Below are 26,759 nucleotides of genomic sequence, written 5' to 3'. Positions count from 1 at the left end.
AATGTAATTGGTATTGTTCCTTTAAAAAGATCACAGCTGTGTTCTTGGAAAAGCTGGGTGACAACCAATCTGGCTGCCATTACGGTGTCTACAGACGTTGTCGACCAGCTTCTTTCATCATGAATAAAATATAGAATGTGCAGTGAAAACTGACAGACACAGAGCACAGGGACACAGGGATATGACAATGTAGCAGAGCTGAGCTTGTCTTCCAATTATATTACAGAGAACTGCAGGTAAATCTACTGCTCAGAGTACATAAACATAGGTGACCGTTCCTAGACTGCCCAAACTACATCTAGCTGTAGCAAACCCTCAGAAGTATTTGTCCTGTGCAGGTTTACAGTCTTTCAATGATTAAAAAGGTTCCAATGCACTGGCAGCAAGCAGAGATCCTGACCGCTATGTGTCCCCCACAATGTGCACCTGCCTTCTGTACCGTGCAGGGTGCCCCCTATTACCTCGCCTCGATCCCCCCTATTGGCATTGTAGAATTTACAATAGATATCAGTCATGTAATGTAAGAAGTGAAGTCTTTGATATTGTACTTTACCTATATTTCTCTGCCATATCTGTGCATCATGAATTGTGGTACATGTTAAAAGGACCCACTGAGATTCTTTTGCCTGGGGCCTATGAAAACTTTGAGCCAGCCCTGGTGTCCGGCTTCGTTCAATGCCTTGAAAACCCAAAGCAAAGGTGCAACTATTCGTTTCTGCTAGATATTGTGACAAAGCCAGTGGCCAAGAACTGGAGGGTAGATATGTTTCTCTGAGGCTATCACTGAGACAGTGCTCCTGTGTCTACTTCCGTGTGCAGCCAATGTGAGCTGATCTACCACAGTTGTTGCTGGAAGCGAGGGCAATTTCCCCAGGAAGCACTTGTGACGGCTGTAGACAAACCACATGTCCTGGGTAAAGGTGTCCATAAGACAGGAAGTGACGTCTGACAGCATGGAGTAGCTAATCAAACAACCATTCCAGGTTAAACAACAGCAGCAGCAGCAAGTACAACAGCAGCAGTAGCAGCAGGAAACAAACTGTTGGTGCAACAGCAACAGGAGATACTTATGCGGCAGATGGAACTCCTTTCAGTGGCCATTCCTGGGAGGCAAGCAGTCCCTCCCCCAAGTCCAAGTGATGACACCTACGTCCGGAAGGAAGTAAGATGAGCGATGCAAAAGATGACCCCAGGCGATGGTATTGAGGTGCTTTTGACTGTGTTTGAAAATGTAGCAGAGCGGGAGAAGCTGCCGCCGGAGCAGTGGGCAGGGTTGCTGGCCCCCAATATAACCTGCAAACTCTAAAAGGGTTATTATGACCAGGCATTGCAGGATGCACAGGAGTACGCCAAGTTAAAAATGGAAATATTGGCACGCTCAGGAGTGACTATGTCTGTCCAAGCTCAAATGGTCGCTAACAAATGTTCGACCTGCTGCATATGGTACAGAAGTGGTTGCATACAGAGTCCTTCACCCCAGTCCATATGGTTGTGATGTACAGATTTATACATTCCCTTCCTAGGCTGGTGCAGACTTCGGTTGCCTCTCACAAAAATAATGTACGACACAGCTTATCTGGACGTCATCGTGCTCTTAAGCCCGGATTTGGAAAGTCACTTGCAGAAGGTCCAGGCGATACTGGATGTGCTGAGGAAGGAAGGGTTTACCATAAACCCAAAGAAGTGCACCATGGGAAAAGAAGAGGCAAAATACTTGGGCAACGTTGTCGGAAGGGGCAAAATAAAGCCGCAAGTAAATAAGGTAGAGGCAATCCAAAATTTGCCCCAGCGGTCTCCAATTAGCAGTGTTGGACGTTTCTGGGAATTGTGGTATACTATGGTCGATTTATCCCAAATTTCCCCATGATAACCATACCTCTGACCGACCTTCTTACGGCACGAAAATGTCAGTGGCCAAATGGTTCTCTGAAGGAGTGATGGCGTTCCAGAAGTTGAAGTTCACGCTGTGTACACAGCCAGCCTTGATCGCACCTAACTTCAGTATGAAATTTGTGGTCCAGACGTACGCCTCAGAGATCGGGTTGGAAGCCGTGTTGTCCCAAAAAGTAAATGGGGAGGAACATCCCATCTTGTATCTAAGCAGGCAACTCTCCGACTGTGAGACAAACTACGCCATTGTCGAAAAAGAGTGCTTGGACATCAAATGGGCAATTGACACTCTGAGATACTACCTGTTAGGCAGGAAGTTCAGGTTAGTGTCTGATCATGTGCCCCTGAGATAGATGAGGGAAAGGAAGGGTAAGATTTCCTGAGTGACAAGGTGGTTTCTAGCGCTCCAGGACTTTAGTTTTCATGTGGAGCACAGGTCTGGGAAGCTACACGGCAATGCACATGCCCTGTCCAGACTTCCCTGTTCGGTGACTGAATATGCCAAATTCGCCAGCTTTGGGCAGAGAGGGGAGATGTATGACAAAGTAATTCGCAAGTTACTGGAAGGGAGATATCTTCCACTGAGGCTACTAGCTTCATTGATTTGAAACCTAGAATTTTGCTCCAGCACACTAAGTGCTGAGAGGGGTTAATCGGCCATTTTAAGGGCTAGGTTTTATGTGAACAACTAAAGAGCGAGTGGGAGGTTGTTCATCATATCTCCAGAGCAAGATGGGGTTTAGAAGATACTGTAAATAGTCAGCCTTCTATGTCATTATATCTTCAGTATGTCTGGAGAGGTTACCTCATGAGTGGTACTCGTGTTTGGGGTAAACTGAACCACGTGTTTTTGGTAATCCTGAGCGGGCGGATTCCTACAGCTAAGCAGACTGGATACCATTTTGTTCTGTCTTCTTGTTTTGCCCGAAGGGCCATGTTTATTTTTACCTCGCACTAATAAACCAGTGGAAGATTTGAAGAGACAGCGTCCCTGTGTCTACCTCCATGTGCAGCCAAGTGAGCCAATGTACCACAATACATAAACACCATATAAAAATGAAATTTAAAATAATCTCCTTATGATAAGAAGCAAAACAATGAGAAAGTCAGCCACCACCTGCATAATGGGCATCGTCACTGGTTCCGTGCATAATAAATTTGACCTCTAGTGCCAATCTAATTGCCACCAACTTTAAAGGGGTTGTCCAGAACTTTAACATTGATGGCCTATCCTTATAAGCTCCTTTCTATATGATGATGGAAGTGTTGGAGATGGACAGGGAAATCGGTCAATGTTCACTTCCCCTCAGGGGCGGGTCCCCTGCTTTGTGTCACTAACAATCCTCCTCCTTAGCATCAGCCAGGCTGCACTGTCTCCTCACCCTCCCTCCAGGAACCCTCCTCTGCCAGTATGGCGATTCAAAAGATAAGTTGGCAGGTAGGAGATATTTTTCAAGGCTCCTGTCCCGCAGCCACGTAATGCTGATCTGACCTCATATGTACTTACTATGCCCTCTGTTGTGCTACATGTTAGGTTTTGCAAGTTAACCGTCGGGAATCAATGGCATCATCACCCTAGATCTATTTAAGGCCTATGTCTTGGGATTGACATAGTCTCTAGACCTCTGTGATTAGTGTGCTCCACCTTCTGTGCATACTGTGCTTTAATTGCTTTGATTCCTGGTTAGTTCCAATTAATCCATCCTCAGTTTCCTTGTGTGCCAAGTCGTTGCTGCCCATCTGCCTTCCAACTTGGCTGTATCCATTTCCGGGGTCTGAGTTCCCATCCAGACCTGGGACTTAGCCTACCAAGAGAAGTTGATTCTCTAACAAATGTTCTGCCAAAGACATTGTTTTGATTTGATTTTATCCTTATAAATCAGGATTTTTTTTTTTCCCAAAATCCTATTTTTGCCCTGGCGACTTTTGTTAGGCGCCTTAAACCAACAGTGCCAAAAGTTATTGTTATTATTGTTAAACAATTGTGCACATACCAGGACATCATTGAGCATTTGGGTGATTGTATTCTATTTTACTATCTGTTAACTAACAGTCAAGGGATAGCTAAATTCTGTTGTGTTTTTCTCTTCTTGGACACTAGATGTCAGAATGGAGATGCTAGAAAGGCTACTTTCACCATATGGGGCATACATTTCTGGAAACTTTGCTTGACTTTTGTCTCTATCAGTTCTAAAGTTATTTAGATGTAATAAAACATCAAGTCAAAATGGTTGTATCTGGACCTGATGATGATATTGATAGTGATATCAATTTATTCATTATCTTTATTATCATTTTCACACAAGAGTAAAAAGCATTTTGTACTGATGACAGCATGAAGGGAAGCAGGAAAATTCCTTTTTTTTTACATTAGTCTGGCTGGGATTTGTGATGCCTCTTAGATATGGAGTCCTCAGTCATGACCAAAAGTGTTAGTGTCCTTGAAAATGTTACACAAATGTATTTCTCCCAGAAAATTATTGAAATTACATACAGTATGTTTTGTTATACACAAAAAAAAACAGAGAAAAAAAGGCAAATTGGACATAATTTCACACAAACCCCAAAAATGGGCCGGACAAAATTGTCGGCACCCTCAACTTAATATTTGGTTGCACAACCTTTGGAATAAATAACTGCGATCGATTGCTTTCTATAACCATTCACAAGCTTCTTACACCTCTCAGCTGGAATTTTGAAGCACTCTTCTTTTGAAAACTGCTCCAGGTCTCTCATAGTTGAAGGTGCCTTCTCCCAACAGCAATTTTAAGATCTCTCCATTGGGGTTCAACGGGATTTAGAGCAGGACTCATTGCTGGCCACTTTCTGTAATATCCAGAGCTTTATTTCCATCCATTTCTGGGGGCTTCTTGAAGTATGTCAGTTGTCATTGTCCTGCTGGAAGATCCGTGACCTAGGACGCAAAGGCAGCTTTCTGACAATGGGCACTACATTGCGACCCAAAATCTTTTGGTATTTTTTAGATTTCATGATGCTTTGCACACAGTCAAGGCACCCAATGCTAGAGATATCACAGCAACCCCAAAACGTCTTTGAACATCCACCATATTTGACTGTAGGTACGGTGTTATTTTCTGTGTAGTCCTCATTCTGTTTTTTTTTACCAAAAAGCTCTATCTCTCATCTGTCCAGACAATACTTTCCCAGAAGGATTTTGGCTTACTCACCTACATTTTGGCAAACTGCAGTCTAGCCTTTTTATATCTCTGTGTCAGCAGGGGGGTCTTCCTGGGTCTCCTGCCATAACATTTCATTTCATTCAAATGGTGAATGCATCTGGTGCATCTGAACCTGCAGGACAGCTTGAATTTCCTTGGAACTTGATTGGGGAAGCTTATCCACCATCTGGACTAACCTGCTTTGCAACCTTTCATCAATTTGCCATCTACTTCTAATGAGTTTAGCTACTGTGCCATGGGTTGTAAACCTCTTGATTTTGTTTCACACCGTGGACAAAGGAGCATCAAGATCTCTGGAGATGGACTTGTAACCTTGAGATTGTTGATATTTTTCAACAATTTTGGCTCTCAAGTCCTCAGACAGTTCTCTTCTCCTCTTTCTGTTCTTCATGCTTAGTGTGGCTAACACAGACACGCAATGCAAAGATTGAGTCAACTTCTCCCCTTTCTATCTGGTTTCAGGTGTGATTTTCATATTGCCCACACCCGTTACTTCCCACAATTTAGTTTGAATGTGCCTGAAACAAGGTTGTTTACCCACAATTTTGGAAAGGTGACAACAATTTTGTCCAACCCATTTTTGGGGGGATTGTGTGAAATTATGTCCAATTTTCCTTTTTTTCCCATTTTCTTTCTTGTGCTGTTACAATACACACAAAGGAAAGAAACGTGTGTAACAAAACATGTGTAATTGCAATAAATTTTTGATAGAAATATTTAATTTCCTGGAACAATTTCAAGGGTGTCAACACTTTCCGCCATGACTGTATGTCTTTTACTGGGTGCTGATCATCTATTCTAATCATCTCTGTGACACTCCCTAGCTAAACCTGCATCAGCTTCTTCTAGCTGCCAGTTATAGTTTGTTACTACCCTGGTCTATTGTTTGTATCCCTTATCTCTTGATGTTTAGCTCTTGAACTTGGCTTATTTTTCTGTTTACCCGACAGCCTCGCATTATGTCCCTGACCTTGACTTCCTGGTTATCACCCAGCTTGATCACCCTTCTCTCTGACGGAACGCTCCACCCGTCTGCAGCCACCACGTGGAAGAAACACAGGGGCACTTGTGTAAGTCTACATCTGAATATAGGAATTAAAGAGTGATGACAAGGGTTCCCCTGGGACCAGCTAAATGAAGAGGCTTGTATGAAACAAGATGAACAGCAGCATCCATGAGAATATATAAATAATACATGAACGGTACGATTATACGAACTCTTTCTTTTATTTTAGAACTCAAAAAGTCTTATCAAAGAAATCCGTTTCTTAGAACGTTCCCCACATTCTACTCCGTTCAGTATGAAAGAGTCTCCATTAAAACATGGAAGCAAAACTCATTTGAGCCTTCTTTCCATAGTTGTTCCAAGAAACAGATATTTCATTGTGTGGTTTGGACTAGAGAAGAAGACAAAGCATTACCTCCAAGACAGAAAGGGGCCCACAGGTAGCCAGCCCAGGTGCGCACCATCAAAGAAGACCTTGTGTTTTCCAACTGGGGATTATTACCACCGCAGCTTAATAATGACCTCAAGAAAAACAGTTTATTCCTACCACATCCTTTCTAGGCCTACAAAATGTGTCACGCAATGTCAGTGGGGATGAATTGATGGGTGGAAGATGTTTGTTAACTGTTAAAAGAAAGAAAAAGAGAGACTGACCCCCCATTAATAATTCCATATTTTCCACCCAGGATTGAAGGATCTAATATATATTTCTCCTTTCCATGACTATTGAAGCAACTGCTGACATTGTAGTTCCTCTGGAGAGGGGAATTGGGAACAGGTCCTCCCACGCAGTAGTAAAGGGTATGAGAACAAGTCCCTCTAGGAGTCGCATGGTCAGTTTCCACACTGCACCCATCCTTGTGAAAATGGATGTTGTTCATATATACAGCAAAATCACTGTCAGGCCGTATCTAAAAGGGATGTTCATTAAAAAAATGAGGACAAAGTAGGTAAAGCTTAAAAATTTGTTAAAATAAAAACAACACTCAGAGGAGCAGTGACAATAAAATAAGAGCAAAATTTGGCAAATTTTGTCCTTGTAAGGCTGTGTGCACACGCTGCGGATTTTGCTGCGGTTCCGCAGCGGTTTTGGCCGCTGCGGACCCGTAGCAGTTTTTGCTGCGGTGTACAGTACCATGATTCCCTATGGGAATCAAAAACCGCAATGCAGATGGTGCGGAATTTTTCGCGCGGATTATCTGCGGTTTTCAATCCGCAGAAAGAATTGACATGTCAATTCTTTCTGCGGATTCCGCTGCGTTTTGCCATCTCCTCCATTGAGGAGATGAAAAACCGCAGGGCAAAACCGCAAAGCAATCCGCAGGTAAAACTGCAGGTATTTTGACCTGCGGTTTCACCTGCGGATTTTACAAAATCCGCGCGGATGAATCCGCACCTAATCCGCAGCGTGTGCACACAGCCTAACAAGTCCTCTTTAAAGGGACATACAGTTTCTTAACAATATATAACTATATCAGTATATATATATATATATATATATATATATATATATATATATATATATATATAGATATATATATCCAACAATGTAGACCAGCTCACTCCAGTGAACCACCTGGAACCTCAGCTGACCTGGTTAACTCCGTTGTGCCCGGATCTGGATGTAGGAGTCCATCCATACAAATGTGAACAACGACAAAGCAAAGTCCAGCAATAACGTGAGCAATCCAGGGTGCTGTTAAAAAATTTTTTCTTTTTATTCATAAATCCATTAAAATGCAATGGTCCAAGCAGTTCAAAACAGCAATAACGCAGGAAAGTCGTGCAGATAGGACTACGCGTTTCAGCGGTAGAACCCGCCTTCTTCACGGTCCAGAATCTCTGGACCGTGAAGAAGGCGGGTTCTACCGCTGAAACGCGTAGTCCTATCTGCATGACTTTCCTGCGTTATTGCTGTTTTGAACTGCTTGGACCATTGCATTTTAATGGATTTATGAATAAAAAGAAAAAAAATTTTAACAGCATCCTGGATTGCTCACGTTATTGCTGGACTTTGCTTTGTTGTTGTTCATATAGATATATATATATATATATATATATATATGTTTTCTGAATATACAGCTTTGTTTCTTCTATAAAACCCCTTAGGTGTACAGTAATCTGCAACCACACAAAGGAAACTACACAACAAGAAGGCCATTAAGAAGAGATCAGATCGGAGCCAGCAAAGTGAGGAATGTTCTGTTATTATTAAAAGCAGCCTAAGGGAATCTAATCTAATGAATAAACCCCTAATTGTGACAAATCCAAAAATATATATCGTAAACTGTACCTCAGACATGTACCTATCCAGTGGAGACTCGTGGTTCAGTTGTGGTCATAATTGGGATCATCATCAAAAACTTGAAAAAAAAGATATTACTAACAGGTTAAAAGAGATGGTGAGTCACAGACTTACAAGTTTTGGTGGTGCTCTAGTTTATGATTTTTTTTTATTTAGTAAGAAATTCTCTTTAATTTGGAAAATCATTGTGAATATTTCAGAGAAAAGAAAGCTATAAAATCAAACAAAATATGCCCGTTAATTGTTACGAACCTGTCTTTATTACCGTCCTCTATGGTCGCTGCCATTTGTTGGGCTCCACGTCGGTTATTACAAGATTGCCTGGCAGGTCTCAATGACATCATCTCCCTATGCCTTTTAAAGCTCAGTTGGACACATCTCTGTGTCTGACTGTTGAGACAGAACTCTGTTCATCTGCTGAATGTTTGGACTCTGTTAATATCCGGCTTCTTCTGTTGCAAATATCTTCTTAGATTTTTGTGACTCTGCAACTCGTACCTACAGCTACATAAGACCAACCAGTCATCCCATCTTTTGCAATAAGCACTATAATCTGACATTTAGAGACCAATTGCTATGTTGCATTTATCTTTGCAAACCCCTGTGATTTCTGCAAACTCTCAGACCTGCTGATCAACCCTGTGCCGGTTAGCCCATTGTTGACTGTGAGCATCAAAATATGTTATTAGAGATTAAACTAATTCTACCACCTACTATTCCACGTGCCTTCCAGCCTGGTGGGCCACCGCCCTGGGTCCATGGGTAGACCTTGATTTACTATTTTGTGAATCCACCTCACAAGGTGAACCTAACGTTAATATTATACAACTTTTTATAGGCGCTGCATTCATGGGCCCTGCTATCTGTTGGCCCAGAAGGAGTCAAGAACCCCTAACATGTTAGAATAAAGTTGACCAAACCGGTTGTTTTCAGCTGAATCAACCGACCATCTAATGTTTATAAGGACCTCTTGTTCTCTTCTGACCAATGATATCTGTGGGCAAAAGGGTCGGACTTGTTGCATTTCAATACCCTATGTTTCCCCATTAGATAAATCTCCCCCAGATCTGTCTGGCAGTGGCTTTCTCCTTTCTTCCTTTCGAAAACTCATGACTTCTTGACAGAGAAATAGATGTACGACGAATCCTTAGTTATCTAAGGTGTATCGACACCAAGTGGCCTCGACTCCGGTAATAATCGTCATAGACACTTGAGCTTGTTAAACACGTTGCTGCTGTACAATATGGGTCCCAAAGGTGCCAGTACATCTTACATAGTTGCCAGCCGACAGCTATTTCTCCTCACCCACCATATTTATGTATGTTTGGCCAGGTGTGCTGGTGTTTTAAATGGGAAGAAGGGATTAAGTCTCTGCCAGACATCTCTGATTACCTCTGAAAACTAGAGGATCGAGTATTAAAATTCAATATGTCCAATCCTTCTGACCCTTATTATTACCTTTAAGGGAAGAGTCAGGAAACCCTCAGATCAGTTCACAGATCCCACCAAAATTGACTAGTTTGGGCCTTGAGGTGTGGGATCATAGGACATTAGTCTTCAGTGGAGGACACAGACAGAAAAAGGTCTCAGTCGTGGACACAGATAGAAAAGGCCTCAGTTGTGGACACAGACAGAAAAAAGTCCCCGGTGTCAAAACAGTATATGGACCTTTTGCAGTCCAATGACCGTGTAAGGGGGTCTCCTGACTTCCTGGGCCTGCCCCTTGATATATCCGCCCCTGTTAGGACCTATGAAGTTGTCCTAGTTTCATTGTCCGAGCATTGACAGAGATTCCCGATTGGTAAGTTGTGGTCAGGAGCCCCGTGCTTGGTTCAGAAACCATGGTCCAAAGCATGGAAACATGGATGTGTGAAGAGGGTCTTATTCTTGTGCCTGAATGGTCAATCCAACTCAGGCGGTCATGAAAACTTTCCATATAACTGAATGTTTCCAAAAGATCTTTCACAACCTTTTGGTGACACACACCTTGTCTGCTGTGAAAAAGATACCAAAAACATATCGATACACACAATAAGAGTAGGGTGACACAACCGTTTTCTCCACATCTAAGAAAAAACGTCCGATTATTCTGATTAGAATTTCATCAGTGTAGAATAAATTTTTCTCCGACCTGGAGGGAAAAATAAAAAATTTTCTCCACCTCCTCCATTTTGTCAGTCGGGAAAAATCGGGTTGACCTCAGACGTTATCTGATCGATTTTTTTCACCGACCCATAGACTTGCCATTGCTGATTTTGACCGACACTTGCATAAAAATCAAACAGGGCTTGGATTTTTTCCGTGGACCACTAGGTCCTAGGAAAACATTGGACATGTGCACAGCCCCATAGATCTTGTGCGCTATCCGTAAAAACCTTTGACCTTGAGTCTCTATATTTACCATAAAATAATATTTTTTTTAAAGCATTTTAAATATTTTATTGTGAAATTTACAACTTGATAAAAAAAAGTTTTTATTATAAAACATAAAATAAATATTACAACATTTTCGCTATTATACATTATTATACCGTAGGTTTGACATTTTTTGACTCCTCTACAAAGAACCGACTTCCTTTAGTGCCAAAGGAGTTAAAACATTCATTCTTACATAAAATAAAACTAATAATTAAACTTAATTTTTGTCTTTTGTTTCACACGTACTCCAGTTTTAAAAAGACAAACCTGACTTTAATTATTTTCCTATTAATCTATAACGTTTTTTACCTTTATTAACCCGCTCGGGATATTTTATTATCATCTGAAATTTGTTTTAGCAAAATATTATTTTAATATGTTATGTAAAATAAATAAAATTAATCATTATTGTGTTTGACTTCTGGATTATTTAATATCCATTATGGTCCCTGGTGGGCTTGTGTATTTGGTTTGTGTATATTCGTGATTTTTTACTGTTTCAGAAATGGATTAAAGGGAATCAGGCAGAAGATTTTTTGATATGTAATCTGAGAACAACATGATGTAGGGGCAGAAATCCGTTTCATTACAATCAGTGTTTTATCAGCAGGACATTATCACTGCAGGACTAGGGGTCTCCTGCCTTCTAGTCTAACCTCACTCCCAGCACTGATTTGCAGCTTTCTGTCAATGTTACAGTACACATAAAGCAGCCAATCAGTGGTGTGGGCGGGGTTATACAGAGCTCAGCATTCAAGCTCTGCTAGATCTACAACAGAGAAAACAGTGATTCTCTCACAGCTGCAGCACCCAGTGAACTAAGCGATATATCGCTGAAATCGGGATCTCTGTCCTTACAACATTCTGCTGTCAGATTACATAGTAAAAATCTGCTGACAGATTTGATTTAAAAAGTGGAAAAAGGGTCCTCCAACACACGGGGGGCACATCTTCAATTTCCCACTAGCTCTGCCCAGACAAGTAAAGGGAATTTTAAAAAAAATCTATCTACAACAATCTAAAAGTTTTAATATGAGGCCTAAAAGATTATTGCTGACTCATAGATTTACTTGCATTTTAAAAAAAAAAGTTTTTTGATTTTGTTTTTGAATCCTAACCCCTTTAGCATTCTTTTAAATATCCCTTTAAGTAAGGCCGGCTTCACAAGTCTGACTAGTACTGATCAAGAGACCTGTAGACAGTTTGGAGATCGTGGTCCAAAACTTAGACCACAAATATTGGACATGTGAAACCACCCTTGTTCACATGTTATGCAAAAATAAAATAAAACTTGTTCATTATGCGACCAAGGAGGGGGTCACCTAAGTATATGTTTGACCTGGGCTTTTACCAAACTCTGTTCCCCCCCCCAAAAAACAAAACAAAACAGAAAACAGAGGAAAAAACCTACAGCCGGCTACAGAAGAGGACATTGCATGGTGGGGAGCAGAGGGAAGATGAGTAGAATAATTTATTTTATTGGTTAAAGAACAGTGGCAGAACGGGGGACATATATAACAGGATTGGGGGTGTATGTACCAGGATGGGGGACAAAAATTCCAAGATAGGCCCAGGATGGGAGACATATATACCAGGATGGGGGACATATATACCAAGATAATCCCAGGATGGGAGACATATATACCGGGATGGGGGACATATATACCAAGATAATCCCAGGATGGGAGACATATATACCGGGATGGGGGACATATATACCAAGATAATCCCAGGATGGGAGACATATATACCGGGATGGGGGGACACAAATACCAAGATAATCCCAGGATGGGAGACATATATACCGGGATGGGGAATATATACCAGGATGGCACCATGATGGGGAACATATATACCAGGATGGGGGAAATAAATACCAAGATACTCCCAGGATGGGAGACATACTGTATCTACCAGGATGGGGGATATATACCAGGATGGACCCATAATGGGGAACATATATACCAGGATGGGGGAAATAAATACCAAGATACTCCCAGGATGGGAGACATATATACCAGGATGGCGGATATATACCAGGATGGCACCATGATGGGGAACATATATACCAGGATGGGGGAAATAAATACCAAGATACTCCCAGGATGGGAGACATACTGTATCTACCAGGATGGGGGATATATACCAGGATGGACCCATAATGGGGAACATATATACCAGGATGGGGGAAATAAATACCAAGATACTCCCAGGATGGGAGACATACTGTATCTACCAGGATGGGGGATATATACCAGGATGGACCCATAATGGGGAACATACAGTATATACCAGGATGGGGGAAATAAATACCAAGATACTCCCAGGATGGGAGACATATATACCAGGATGGCGGATATATACCAGGATGGACCCATGATGGGGAACATGTATACCAGGATGGGGGACATATTTATCAGGATGGGGGAAATAAATACCAAGATAATCCCAGGATGGGAGACATATATACTGGGATGGGCCAATGATGGGGAACATATATACCAGGATGGGGGACATAAATACCAAGATAATCCCAGGATGGGAGACATATATACTGGGATGGGCCCATGATGGGGAACATGTATACCAGGATGGGGGACATATTTATCAGGATGGGGGAAATAAATACCAAGATAATCCCAGGATGGGAGACATATTTACTGGGATGGGCCCATGATGGGGAACATATATACCAGGATGGGCCAATGATGGGGAACATATATACCAGGATGGGGGACATAAATACCAAGATAATCCCAGGATGGGGGGCATATACCAGGAGGGATCTGTGATGGGGAACATATATGAGATGATGGGCGACATATACACCTGGAAGGGACTCAGGATTGAGGACATATATACCAGGATGAAGGACATATATAACTGGAAGGGGCCAAAAATTAAGAACATTCGTACAAGATGGGGGACATTAGTACATAATCGGGGAGGGGAGGACAACACATATGTCCTTATAGGATTTAGAAAGTTAAATTTTATAGGATTATAGGATTTAGAGCGCTAAATTTTGCACTGGGGTCATCTAAAAATATTTTTGGACCAGGGGCCGCTCCCAACTTGATCTGGCTCTGAGAACAATAGATGTAGAGGTAGTCGATTTATTCAAAATTATTCAAAATTCTCCAAAAACAGAGGAAAATTATAACAAAAACATGACAAAAACCTAAGTACGATTACAACCATATATGTTTCTGTGTAATAAATTATAATGCTATACATTGTATTTTATTGTACAGAACAAAAAAAAATTGCCGAATAAGATCTCCATTAAGTCCCCGTATACAGTAAGCATCCAAGCAAAAAAAAATAGGAAAAAAATGAAAATATATATATATTATTTTTTTTCTACTCCAAGATGTTCATATTAGTGCTGAGTAAAGTAATCATGGAAATGAAACGTTACATTTACTGCTTCAGCGAAACTAAACTTCATTCATCAACGGTAACTTGTGGTATTTAGTGGAACGCCATAAATATACTCTTTATTGCCACTCCTCATAAAATTATAGTAGGATACAACCATGTCTGAGCCCTTCTGGTTTTGGCAATTGCATTGACTGTTTTATTCCTTTTATGTCTATTTTTTTTTTCTCTTAACGGAATTTTGATTTTAAAGGGGCGCACACCGAGTTTTAAAGTTGCAGGAGGGGGGGTGAGTTCAGTGGTGGAAAAAAAAAAGATTTGTGCCGAACCTAAATGATCTGCAAATGAAGGCGCTGCCTAAAATGGCAAAACAAGGTTTTTTGTTTTTTTTTTTATAAAACAGCGCTGCATGCCCGAGTTTGATCCGATATTCAGATTGCACTCGGCCATGCAAGTCAATGAGTCCGTAGGAAACAATCGCACCGCACTCGGCTGACATCTGAGTGCAGTCCGATTTCTACGGACTGACAGAATGAAGAAGATGGAGACATTTTTTTCTCTGTCTTCTCCTCATCCGAGAGAATTGGATCACACTGTGATCACTCTCTAATCAAATTTTTATTGGAGTTTGATCAGAGTGTTATTTGCATGATCGGCCCATTCTCTCGGATGAAAGAATATACAGCCGTCTGCACCCGCCATTAGTGTGGTAGTTTTACATACTATATATTCAGTATATAAGCGGATGAGGATGATCAAGAGTCACTTCTCATAGTTGCTTCACAGCTTTCAAAACCTGAAGCGGTTAAAAGAAGGGACAATAGACGGAACATTTGGCCAGAAAGTCGTTTTGACATTTCTGTGTATATGTTCATTATTTTTGGCATTTTTTTTAGAATTTTTTTAAGGCGGGTTCTGAGCAGAAAATAAAGCTTGTCGAACTCATTGGCATGTAGTTTTAATTTTTCCTTTCCAGAGTGCCCAGTGCACAGAACTGTATTTCTATCCTATAAAAGGCGAGAAGGGCTTCATGACATGTCCGTAGGGCCACTAGTCACCTCCTAGGATTAGTTGAGCCTTGAGCATATGTAAGGGCTCTCTCAGAGATTTGTGATCATCAGCCTGATCTTGGATTGCAATGCACTCTTCCGTCCTGAGAGTGACCGCTTCATATATTTCTATGAGGCTGTCGCACTCAGTTCGGGAGATACGCGGTCAGTCATACTTGATGATCATGGACATCTGAAATAGGGATGAGATGACGCTCCAATTCTTTAAGACTCCCGAAACCAAACTTTGGGCTACCTCATACTTACACTCTTAAGATGGAAAATATATACAAGTATATAAAATAAAACATCCTGGTGGAACCTTCTTTGACTTGGAGCTTAGAAAAGGGACATTGACCAAGAGGTCATCTCATCGCACAGTATGCACTGATATAATAAATAGCCAGATGATACAACTCATATTGTGTACGAAGCCATGGAATTATTTGTCTTAACCAAAGATTATAACCAAATTTGTGCCAAACTTTGTGCAAAATCTGATGACAATCCCCATCTCCTGCAGCCTCATTCACATGCAACAGAAGAAATAAGCTACATGCTGCTAATTTTGAATGGAAAGACCAAGAATTCAATAACAGATCTAATAGATCTAATCCTGAGGTGGATCCTCTGTACTCCGGCAGCAAATTTACAGTAAAATACAGCAGACATTCCAGGATCAGACTTAAAAAAAATTGGGTTGAGGACCTGCACAGAAAGCTGGTGTTCCTGGGTATGGTCATATCTCCTCTCAATATCCCATTTTGCACGTGAAAGTTAATTAAAAAACATAAGCTAAGTTCTCAAGACAAGCACCGTAATTGTCCAGCAGCAAGGTGAGGAGGACCATCCGTAACGTCAAGAGTATGCCACACTTGAGTGAGGGGTTTTTTTGCCATTGTACACTGAGGGTCCAACGAAGGAAGTCTACTCTGACATTTGACCAAAAGGGTAATAGCACCTACATGAAAGCACCAAAATAGGACCATCTTTAGTCCGGATTCAGACTGAAGGATGAGATCTCCTCCGAAATCTCAGAAAGATGAGATCATCTCAAAAATATCTGAAATACAAAGTCCATTAGTATAGATCTCCATTTCTAAATTGTATTATCAGTTTGACCACCGCATGAATTCTCGTATGGTTGGATCTGTGTCCAGTTTGTGGACCATTCACTGAAATTGAGTTTGGCTCGTGAAGAGAACTATCTGTAGATTTCGATACTGTCCATCAGAATATCTGACACAGATGGTTTGCAAACCAGGATTTCCTCCTTTGCTAGATGTCATAGACACTGAAAGCCATGACATTGTGATCAAGGACACGTCCATCTTGGTACTCTTGAGGAGACCAAAGCACAGGTTTCTCGGAATCGAATTTCCTAATGTCAGTGTTGAGCTTGCAGCTTGAATGCTCCTAGAAACTTTTAATCAGAGATAAATCTGATTGTCTGGAACTTATCTGTGACTTTCCAGCCGTGAGATCAAACAATATTCCATAGATGATTAACTTAAGATTGCATGATGTCTGCTTCAGAAGACAAGTAATGGCCAATACCGGAAGGTCATCCAGTGTCACTGTAGTGTTTCTTTCTTGTACATGACTTGCAACATTGCTTCCCATAGAACTTATGGTTGCAGACTCCATGTTGAGGGACAAGAGAGCACCAGCTGAAGTAGTCCACACATGATGGATCTTCTGCAAAGCAAGAAAATGACACATGATTATATGATGTTTTAGCTATATAATTTTAAAAAAATTTCAACCTGATCCAAGTGTGTCGCTATAGAGTCCGACATGGCTAGCATTGAGTATCAGACTATTTAGGAACACGATCCATTGACAAGGAGAATAGTAAGAACCAGTTGTTTACTAATTTAGACAGTTCCAGGAATATTAACAGAGGAACAGAAACATCCAAAGAAAGAAATTAAGTCTGAAGTCTAAAAAAAATGCTGCAGAATTGCTACCGATAAGGAATACAAGATACAAGTATTTAAAAAAAAAAAGATATAAATTGAGAAAGCTGTGAGCCTCTTTTAGAGGGACTTCTCACTAGATCAGAAGTGGCCAGGTTTTTCTTGAATTTTATGTCAGTATCTTTTGTTTTGCTTCCAGTTCACACCAGAATGCTGATCTAGTGGGGGAGAGGTCGTGTGGCCTCAGTATTTTTGCATATCAGATGTGTTGGATTTTTCTTAGGGTTTTTTGCGTGATTGCAGACAGTATCGTTCCTGTCCTGTTCTATCTAGACAGTTTGGGCCCCATCATTTGCTTACTCTATTTTCTGCCTGTGTTTGTGCCTCATCTTGTCTCACCGGCAATATATGTTTGGGGGCTATCTATTACTTAGGGGTTCTACTCCGGGGCAGTTTAGCTTTCCCCTTTCTTGCTTTAGGCTGAGTTAACCCTTTGGCTGTGCCGAGGCATCTAGGGCATTGTAAGTACGTCCCACAGCTAATTCTAGTTGTGTTGTTAGTTTAGGGGTTTGCAATCCGCTTAGTTACCAACCTTTCTGGTTTTCTGGTTGCCCAGCTTATTCCCCAGCTATCCTCCTCAGTGACCTAATCATAACACATGGGATTGTGGGAAAGCATTTGGTATAACATGCCATTCTGGACTTGAAAGCCCATTGGGAGGTAAGTTATACTAATTCTTGCCCCACAAACCCTTGGTTACTTCTAGTGTATAAATGGCTGCCTTAAAATTGATCAGCAATGTCACACTGACAGGTTCCCTTTAAATGATAAATTTGCATGATTGTATACATAATGAGAGTGATATACAGAATAATGTTCGTGCATAATAACTCCAAGCAGTAGTACTATTAGTCTTTAACTGAAAATCCTCTCCTCTTACCACTTTTTGCTAGAATTTCCTTTAGGGCGCAGACAGACGACCGCACAACTCGTGCGAGGATGACATCGCAATCCTCGGACTGACTGGCAGCTGTCCTGACGTGAGCTTGACAGCTGCAGAGAAATACATGCTATGACGCTAAGGTCAGGAGAGCAGGCAGCCAGTCCGAGGATTGTGATGCCATCCTCGCACGAGTTAGGCTGGTTTCACACTAGCGTTTTTAGCGCTGCGCTTCGTGCGTGTCCATGCGCATACGTCCTGCGCCCGTTTCTTTAACATGGGGGTGCATGGTCTAGCGTATGCACGCGTTCGTGTGCATTTTCGTGCACATGCGGCTTTTTGTAGAGTGCGCCTAGGCATGCCGGACACAGTCTGTTGCATTTATGTTCCGTCCGACTTGTCTCAAAAAAACGCATACGCATGCTTGCGCACGGAATGTGCAAAAAAATCACATTACAGTCTATGGGAACGCAGGCGTGCGCATGGACATGCACACACCTGCATTTAAAATCGCATGCATTTGAAGAGTTAACATGGCTAGAAACTGGTTAAAACGCATGCGCCTAAAATAAGCAAACGCATACAAAACGCATGATGCGTTTTTTGTATGCGTTTCTATTGCGCACGAAGCGCGGCGCTAAAAAACGCTAGTGTGAAACTAGGCTAATATGGCCGTCTGTCTGTGCCCCTATAGTGATAGATGCTTCTCCCCACTTAAGGGGTAATGATTCTCCTTGTGGAGAGTGACATGTCAAGCCTGACATGCCAAGGTGAGGAGACTTTTAAGCCTTGCAATGCTCCTCGGAGAAATATGCAAATCGTTTCTTTATAGTGAAAAAAGACTAAAATCTAGTGCCACCTGCTGGAAGTTGCAGTCCTAAAAGTCAATACTGACCCTCTAACGAGCCTTGCCACATGACTTAGGATAAAAGCCAAAACCAAACTCTCAATTTGCAGACACTGTGTTTTGGGATACCGCCCCTCGTCAGTGCAAAGTGTGAGATCTGGTTTGGCTGGGCTCTTGAATTACAATGAATCAGAGCCCACCATATTGTGATAATGGGATGATAACATCTCGTTTTCCTGCAGGCTGTAAAGCAAGATGTGTTCTTTACTAGGAGTCTGTTGTACTGACATCTAGTGGCCAACTCCCAAAACAGCAGAATGCCTCAATTTATTGTACTTTTTTTTGTGTGTATAAGAATAAAAAAATTAGTTTTAACAATTTAGATTATAACAACAGTGACTTTAAAAACACGGTAGCCTATGATTGATCTGCCCTGCCTGCAGTTTGACATTTCGGTGTGAGCCTGTAGGTTAATGCCTGTGTCTTTATAATTACCAGCTCATTAGTAATAAGGTATTTAACAGCGCCCAGATTTTGTGTCTTTTTCTACTTAGAAAAGCTGTCACTCATATATATCAGGAGCTGTAATTATCTAAGCCATGGTTCACTTGTCGGGCAGATTTTACAATTATGTATCCTAATTTGAGCTTAATAATAAGATTGAACACCTATATGAAAAAAAAAAATCAAAGGCCCCATTATATTATATATTATCGGCATTGTTTTTATATGTCAGCTTCGGTGGCCTTTCCCTACTTTCAATGCACATGAAACCATAGGACACTATAAGCCAAACCAGAGGTCCTTTGTGGTATATGTCATCGACATCATGAATGGCCAACATACAGGTTGCATTTGTCTTTAAAAGGATTTTCAGAAAACCCTGCCCTAGGCTGTGATTTGTTTGTTTTTTTTTGTGTTTTTTTTTACTATTTTGATTCACCCTCTCTGGGTCCAGCTATGAGCCTCCACCCATCGCTCCTAGTGTCTGTTTTGTGTGTTTTGTGCAAACAGGGGCTTGGATTTCCCTTTTTGAGCTGAACATGGATGGAAGCCCTGCGCAGCGCCTCCTACCTGCTGGCGTCTGTTATGATTAGATGCCCCGGAGCGATGTCATTGCTGCGGCAAAAAGCAAGGTCGGTAAATCAGAAAAGGAGCCGGGATGTTGAAAGGTAGAAGGCAGTTAACAGGCACGGAATACTGACCTGCCCATTGGAAAAGGGTCCTGAGAATTTATTCTCTCATCTCTACTTTCTATGGCATCTAATATATTTGCACATGCATAATCATAACCAAAAAGATTGGGGGTTTATGTTATCAAATAGAAATTTTTGCATATGCTAAAAAAAAGAAAAGGCAAAAATATTTAAGGAAGAAATTCAATAAATAGGAGAAGACGTTATGATAGTCTGGGTTGGACGGAGTAGACTGTTAAAATGAGTGATGACAGTCAGAAAATACCTTAAAGAAGCAGTCCTATCATTTATACACAGGATAGATCTCGGAATACTGGAGGTCCTAGCGTTCACTAGAATGGGGTCAAAACATGTTGGGGTTCCCTAACTAACAGGCAATCCCTGCAAGTGTTGAGGCTGTCTAACAGGCACAAATCATGCAACCACAGGGACTCGAACATAATATACGAGCATGCACAAAATATTCTGATAACACTCAAGCATGCTCGGATAAGGTGTTATCGGAGCATGCTCAGTGATAACCAAGTGTCTTCAGCGTGCTCGAAAAATATGTTTGAGTCCCCGCGGCTGCATGTCTCACGGCTGTTCGACAGCCGCATCATATGCAGGGATTGGCTGCTTGTTAGACAATCCTTGCAAAAGGTTGTGGCTGTCGAACAGCCGAGAGACATGCAAGTGCGAGGACCCGAAGATATTTTTCGAGCCCGATGAAGACACTCGGCCAGCACGGTCGATCTCTGAGTAGGCACGTTCGCGCTTCACTAATTAGAACCTAATGAAATTCCATTTTTTTCCATTAAATACCTTGGATTCCTGAAGTCGGACAGAAGTTCATGTTGCAAGCTTGGGAAGTTGTCGGCTTTTGATGAGGCAAACAACCAACCGCAGGTCTACCTTGATGAAGGCACTGGACAACTCGTATTTGCATTCCTCCACCACATGTAACCGTACACTGATGAGAATGGACATATGTTCCGATTACACATATATATATACACATACATAGTGTGGCATATTTTCCTTTTTTTGGATACCATTTGAGCAAAAAAAAAATTGTTCTAGTGAAGGTAGAGAAAATTTACCGGCTGCCATGGATATGTATTCCATACATAAAATGCATTGTAAGGAGAGTGCACGGGGCAGGGTTTGCTGTTGCATGGCTGCTCCAGGGGTATGTTCGCTTTTCTGACACTGCGACATCTCCTCTGAGGAACGGTGACAAGTTTGCCGTGATTGTCTTGTTCTCCACACTTCAGTTCTCGTTTCTTTACACCTGGACCACATGTGGCTGAACACTGTGCAAAAATGAATGAACTAAATATAATGAATTATTAATGCATAAAATATTCATTAGCTGTCTAATTAATTAAATGAATACGTGATTCCTTTCTTTTTTGCAAAAAGAAAAAAATGATTTCTTGAGGGGAAATATTTCGATATGTAAAAATTGTATGGATTGTTAGCAAATATTTTAATTGCATAAAAGACTTCTACATGTTTTCTTCCCATATGCATCAATAATATACTGGTAGGTCAATTTTTTTAATCAGGTTATCGCTTTTAAAAGTTTTTTGCCACTTCATCTGAGAGCAGCAAAATGTAAGGGCAGAGACCCTGATTCCAGTGATGTGTCACTTACTGGGCTACTTGCTGTAGTTTTGATAAATCACTGTTTTATCAGCAGGAGATTATCACCAGAAGACTAGTTGTCTCGTGCCATCTAGTCCTATTGCTCTGTGCAGCTCTGCCTCCACCAATAATTGGCAGCTTTCTGCTTTTGCAGTGTACATCAAAAGCTGCCAATCAGTGGTGTGGGCGGGGTTACACACAGATCAGCCTTCAGAGAATTGTTAGATCAGCAGCCAACTGTGATTTTATCAAAACTACAGCAAGCAGCCCAATAAGTGACAAATCAATATTTCTGCCCCTACATCATGCTTCTCTCAGATGGGGGAGCAATAACCTGGAGACAGATTCCCTTTAAAGTTTTGCTAACACATTTTTAGCCATAAGAGTAAATCAGTTGCCTGCTTTTTGACCTTTTGCGGGAGGTTTTCTGATTCCAGCAATCATGACAATCTCAGCAGGAGGAAAGATCTGTGTTATAGTCTGTTTTCTGCTAAAAATCTGCCATGTGTAGGGATGAGCTTTAGTCCAAATTTCGGTTCGGGTACAGTTCTGCTACTTCTGAAACTTAAACCAGAACCCCATAGAAATAAATGGGGACCCGATCTTTGGAAATGAAAAATACATCTCTCTCCTCCATGAACTCTAAAGCGGATTTTCAGGAGAAGTCTGTGTTCGGAGCTCAGCACCGGACACCAGGAGTTCGGAGGTCAGCACTGGACACCAGGTGTTCGGAGCTCAGCACCGGACACCAGGCGTTAGGAGCTCAGCACCGGACACCAGGCGCTATGAGCTCAGCACCGGACACCGGGCGCTATGAGCTCAGCACCGGACACCGGGTGTTAGGAGCTCAGCACCAGACACCAGGCGCTATGAGCTCAGCACCGGACACCAGGCGCTATGAGCTCAGCACCGGACACCAGGCGCTATGAGCTCAGCTCCGGACACCTGGCGTTCGGAGCTCAGCACCGGACACCGGGCGTTAGGAGCTCAGCACCGGACACCTGGCGTTCGGAGCTCAGCACCGGAAACCAGGCGTTAGGAGCTCAGCACCGGACACCAGGCGTTAGGAGCTCAGCACCGGACACCAGGCGTTAGGAGCTCAGCACCGGACACCAGGCGTTAGGAGCTCAGCACCAGACACCAGGCGTTCGGAGCTCAGCACCAGACACCAGGCGTTAGGAGCTCAGCACCGGACACCAGGCGTTAGGAGCTCAGCACCGGACACCAGGCGTTAGGAGCTCAGCACGGACACCAGGCGTTAGGAGCTCAGCACCGGACACCAAGCGTTAGGAGCTCAGCACCGGACACCAGGCGTTCGGAGCTCATCACCGGACACCAGGCGTTAGGAGCTCAGCACCGGACACCAGGCGTTAGGAGCTCAGCACCGGACACCAGGCGTTAGGAGATCAGCACCGGACACCAGGCGTTAGGAGCTCAGCACCGGACACCAGGCGTTAGGAGATCAGCACCGGACACCAGGCTGAGAGGGAGCCTGAGACGCACTGAGCCACTTACTACGGGTATCTATAATCTAGTCATATTTTTCAAGCACTTTATGTCTGTTTTTTTTAGCCTGTTTACATTATGCACATTATTATTGTTATGAAATTCATATGATCACTTTACTATTATGGCCAATGTGTCTATTATGCATCTATCTCCTTGTGAAATTATCTTATGGTATTTTATTATGTCCATTTGCTCTGTTTTTCCCTTTTTTTGTGTAACTAAATAAATTTATTTGAGTTTTTATCAACCTGGAATCCTTTTGGTTTATTCATATTTTTTTGAGAAGGTTATAATGTTAATAATGAATATCCATATATGCCTTAGGAATATTAAGTGATTTGTTTTTCACTAAGTTGTTGGCTTACAGACCAATAAAAGTGAAACAAGACTTTCTAATGTGCTTAAAAGATTTTATGCGGGTTACCTCGGTCCATGCAGATATCACCCACTGCAATTTGTCATTCTTCTGGCAGCGTGCTAGTATACAGCTCTCGGTGGACTCTGGCTTTGAGCTGGCTGAGCATAGGTTCTCTGGAAGTATTTTATATTTCTCGGAGTTGACACTTCTGCAATAAACTTCTCGTTTCTTAATTCCCTTTCCACAAGATCGGGAGCACTGGAATAGATGAGGAATGCAGGCTGTCAGACATTCAGATGCATAGCTCATGGACAAAGATTACAAGAACATGACATTAGCAGGGCTAACTTACACGGACGTATATCAGAGGTGAACACCTTAGGTCTTCGGGATTAGTATGAAGCCAAGTTTAAATTTTTCTAAACCTAAAAACTCCCCAAATAAATCTGAGGGTGTCAGTCATCAAACAAGACAGCTTGGCTGATGGGCCCCTACTTAATGAGTGACAGCTATAAGACCTGGCTTATTACAGGACCTTGGAGACAGACGTTTGGGCGGCTCTAGAGAACAATACTAATTTGGCTTAATTTACTATCTAAAAATTTTGGGGGGGCGTTTGGTGCTTTTATTGGGCCGGAAAGTATCCTCTGCGTTATTAATCAAGTATATGGCAACCATTAAAGGAACACTAAACTTCGAAGGTAATGAAATACAATTGAACTCTGTTTATTAATCTGCAGAATTTTCTGAATAATCTTTGTCCATTAAGCAAAATTTATCAACCATCCACAAGATAGATCATGATTGTTAGGGGTGAGTCCCCCACAAATCCTGGGAAAGGGGCTTACAAAGTCCCCATGTGTAAATGGAGCATTAGGGAGCATGTGCGACCGCTGCTCGAATGGAGACGTGGTCGCACATGCTCATTACTGCTCTATGACTTTGGGACCCCTGTTGTCATAATCAGTGAGGATCTCAGGGGTCAGACCCCTAAAAATCATACATTATGTAGAGAGGTGACATATGTTGATTATTGTCCTCAACTCATAGACGTGTTGTGTTAACGCAAAAATATCATCGTCCACTGTTATCCCGGCAACCCCTGCACACCGCATCCACATCCCCGATGATGGAATAAAGGACTCATTTTTAAGGAAATGATGAGTGGAACTTTTCTCATACAGAGCACTGACAATATGTTGGTTATTGAATAACCCCTTTAAACAGAAAAGTGGCTATCACTAAAAATGGGTTGTCCAGAATTAGAAGAACATGGCTTTTTTCTTCCAGAAAGAGTGCCACACCTGTCTTCCTGTCTATATTATATATTTAAATGATTAAACCTTAGAACAGAAGGGGTGCTATTTGTATTCCGCTTAATGCTTAAAAACACTACAAAGAATACAACTCAATTAACATATCTCAGGGTGATGCAATTTTTGCAAAGTTCCTTGAAATCAAAGAGTGAGAACTAATACTGAGAAGATTGGGACTGACTATGGGCTTCTCTTATTGTAGTCAATTTCTCATCCTACCTGAGACCACGGACCGGTGCTCCATTCTGCTGGACAGTCCTGAGTGTTGCATTGTTGGGCCTGGATAGGAGTACTCACTGGGCAGTTGGAGTGTCCAACCAGTTCCTCACCCTGCATAGTCTTTTTTTGGAGGCACTGAATAGTCCTAGTCTGTTGGCCACCACCACAAGAAGCGCTGCATGGACTCCACTGACCAGCTGACCAACTGAAGAAAGGAGTAAAAATAACAAAGTTTACGATGATAGATAGATGCACTTTTCCAAGTTTCCACTATTGAAGGCTACTTACAACGCTGGGCATGGTTGGGTATTGCACAGTTTTGGCTCCAGGACAGGTTTGCTCAACAAGCCGCACATACTAGAATTAACTTGAGTTCGAAATTCTTGTAAACAGACGAATTTCACATTCATTTGACCTTAAAAATATGGAACAAGATAATTAATACTAAATATTCAAGGGTTATGTGTACACATAGCTCTTTGAGGAGATTTTGAAGCAAAAGCTGAGCGAAAACTCTCAAAATTTCAAAACTCCTCCAAATCTTGGAGTTTCCAAAAACTCAGCAAAAAGACTCCTTCGTCTGCGAATCCTCTATTCCAGAATATAGCAAACTCAAGAACTAATTGACCCCAAAAAAGTTGCCTTTAAATTTAGGTAATAAATTAATCAAGTAATAAGTTCTATAGCATTAGAAAAATAATGGCTACTTTCTTCCAGTAGCAAAGCCTCACAAGTCTACTAGATGCATGTAGTAGTATTGCAGCTTAGTACTATTGACTTCAATTGAGCGGTAGTGAACACTGCACGCTCCTGCTCACAGAGCAACAAGAAATTAATGGGTGGCAAATATCAAAATAGAGCTGCCGGTCCAAGCACATACAGTCCCCGGGAATCAAAATAAAAGGTCACTGAGAGCCGTAAACGGCCCGTGAGCCTGAGGTCCCCCAACCCTGCCCTACGGTATGTGGGTCTAGAACTGATTGCTACCTCTGCTCCCCTTATAGCTATGCCCAATGGCTTAGGAAGTCAAAAACATTTCAAAATAGGCACTGAACTAAAAAAAATTGCCTTACCCCCACCACATGTGACTGAGCATTCTGTATACATAGGGACCCAGGAGAAAGTTGCTTTCTTCACAGGTGCCTCTTCATTTGCAGAGAAAGGTAATGTATATTCCCATACAAATCCGCCGTTCTTCCCTTGGTAAAGAACCTAAAACAAAAGGAGAAGAAAATTGAAAAACTGGTCTCCTGTTTAGTCCTCACCGTAAGGGCGCATGCAGACGACCGTAATTTCGGTCCAAGAGTTACCCGTCAAAACATTGGATCACACTTGGACCAATGTTATTCTGCGGAGCCTTGCCCATGTGCAGCTTACGTGCCGCACAAGCCTGACCTCACCACCAGAGGCTCCAGTGAACACCAAGGTATCTGCTTAGTTATGCCCCTCCAGGGTGAGTCCGTTCTGTGGCACAGTGGTTTCACAAGCCACGTGCGCCACCTGCGGGCCTGACATTCATTTTCTTGTGGCGTCTTATTTTTTTTTTTTTAAAGGAACCATCAAAAGTACAATAACAA

The 26,759-nt window shown here is 42.0% G+C and overlaps 1 protein-coding gene across 1 annotated transcript in view; it reads right to left on the bottom strand.

The window, feature by feature from the left end:
- Window positions 1-16,802: 16,802 nt before the first annotated feature.
- ADAMTS18 (ADAM metallopeptidase with thrombospondin type 1 motif 18) overlaps window positions 16,803-26,759 on the bottom strand; it is a 148,497-nt gene continuing 138,540 nt past the window's right edge. The window contains exons 17-23 of the mRNA XM_073582822.1: window positions 26,256-26,394; window positions 25,471-25,597; window positions 25,183-25,387; window positions 23,714-23,905; window positions 21,234-21,446; window positions 20,956-21,103; window positions 16,803-16,947 (exon numbers count right to left, since the gene is read on the bottom strand). Of these exons, the coding sequence (XP_073438923.1) occupies window positions 16,814-16,947; window positions 20,956-21,103; window positions 21,234-21,446; window positions 23,714-23,905; window positions 25,183-25,387; window positions 25,471-25,597; window positions 26,256-26,394 (1,158 nt within the window). The 3' untranslated portion in view covers window positions 16,803-16,813. The remainder of the gene's footprint in view (window positions 16,948-20,955; window positions 21,104-21,233; window positions 21,447-23,713; window positions 23,906-25,182; window positions 25,388-25,470; window positions 25,598-26,255; window positions 26,395-26,759) is intronic.

Source organism: Dendrobates tinctorius, unplaced genomic scaffold, assembly GCF_039654945.1.
Source record: "Dendrobates tinctorius isolate UK_male_01 unplaced genomic scaffold, ASM3965494v1 ptg000009l, whole genome shotgun sequence".
In the NCBI taxonomy this organism is placed as follows: domain Eukaryota; kingdom Metazoa; phylum Chordata; class Amphibia; order Anura; family Dendrobatidae; genus Dendrobates; species Dendrobates tinctorius.
This window is presented reverse-complemented; position numbering and strand designations above follow the sequence as displayed.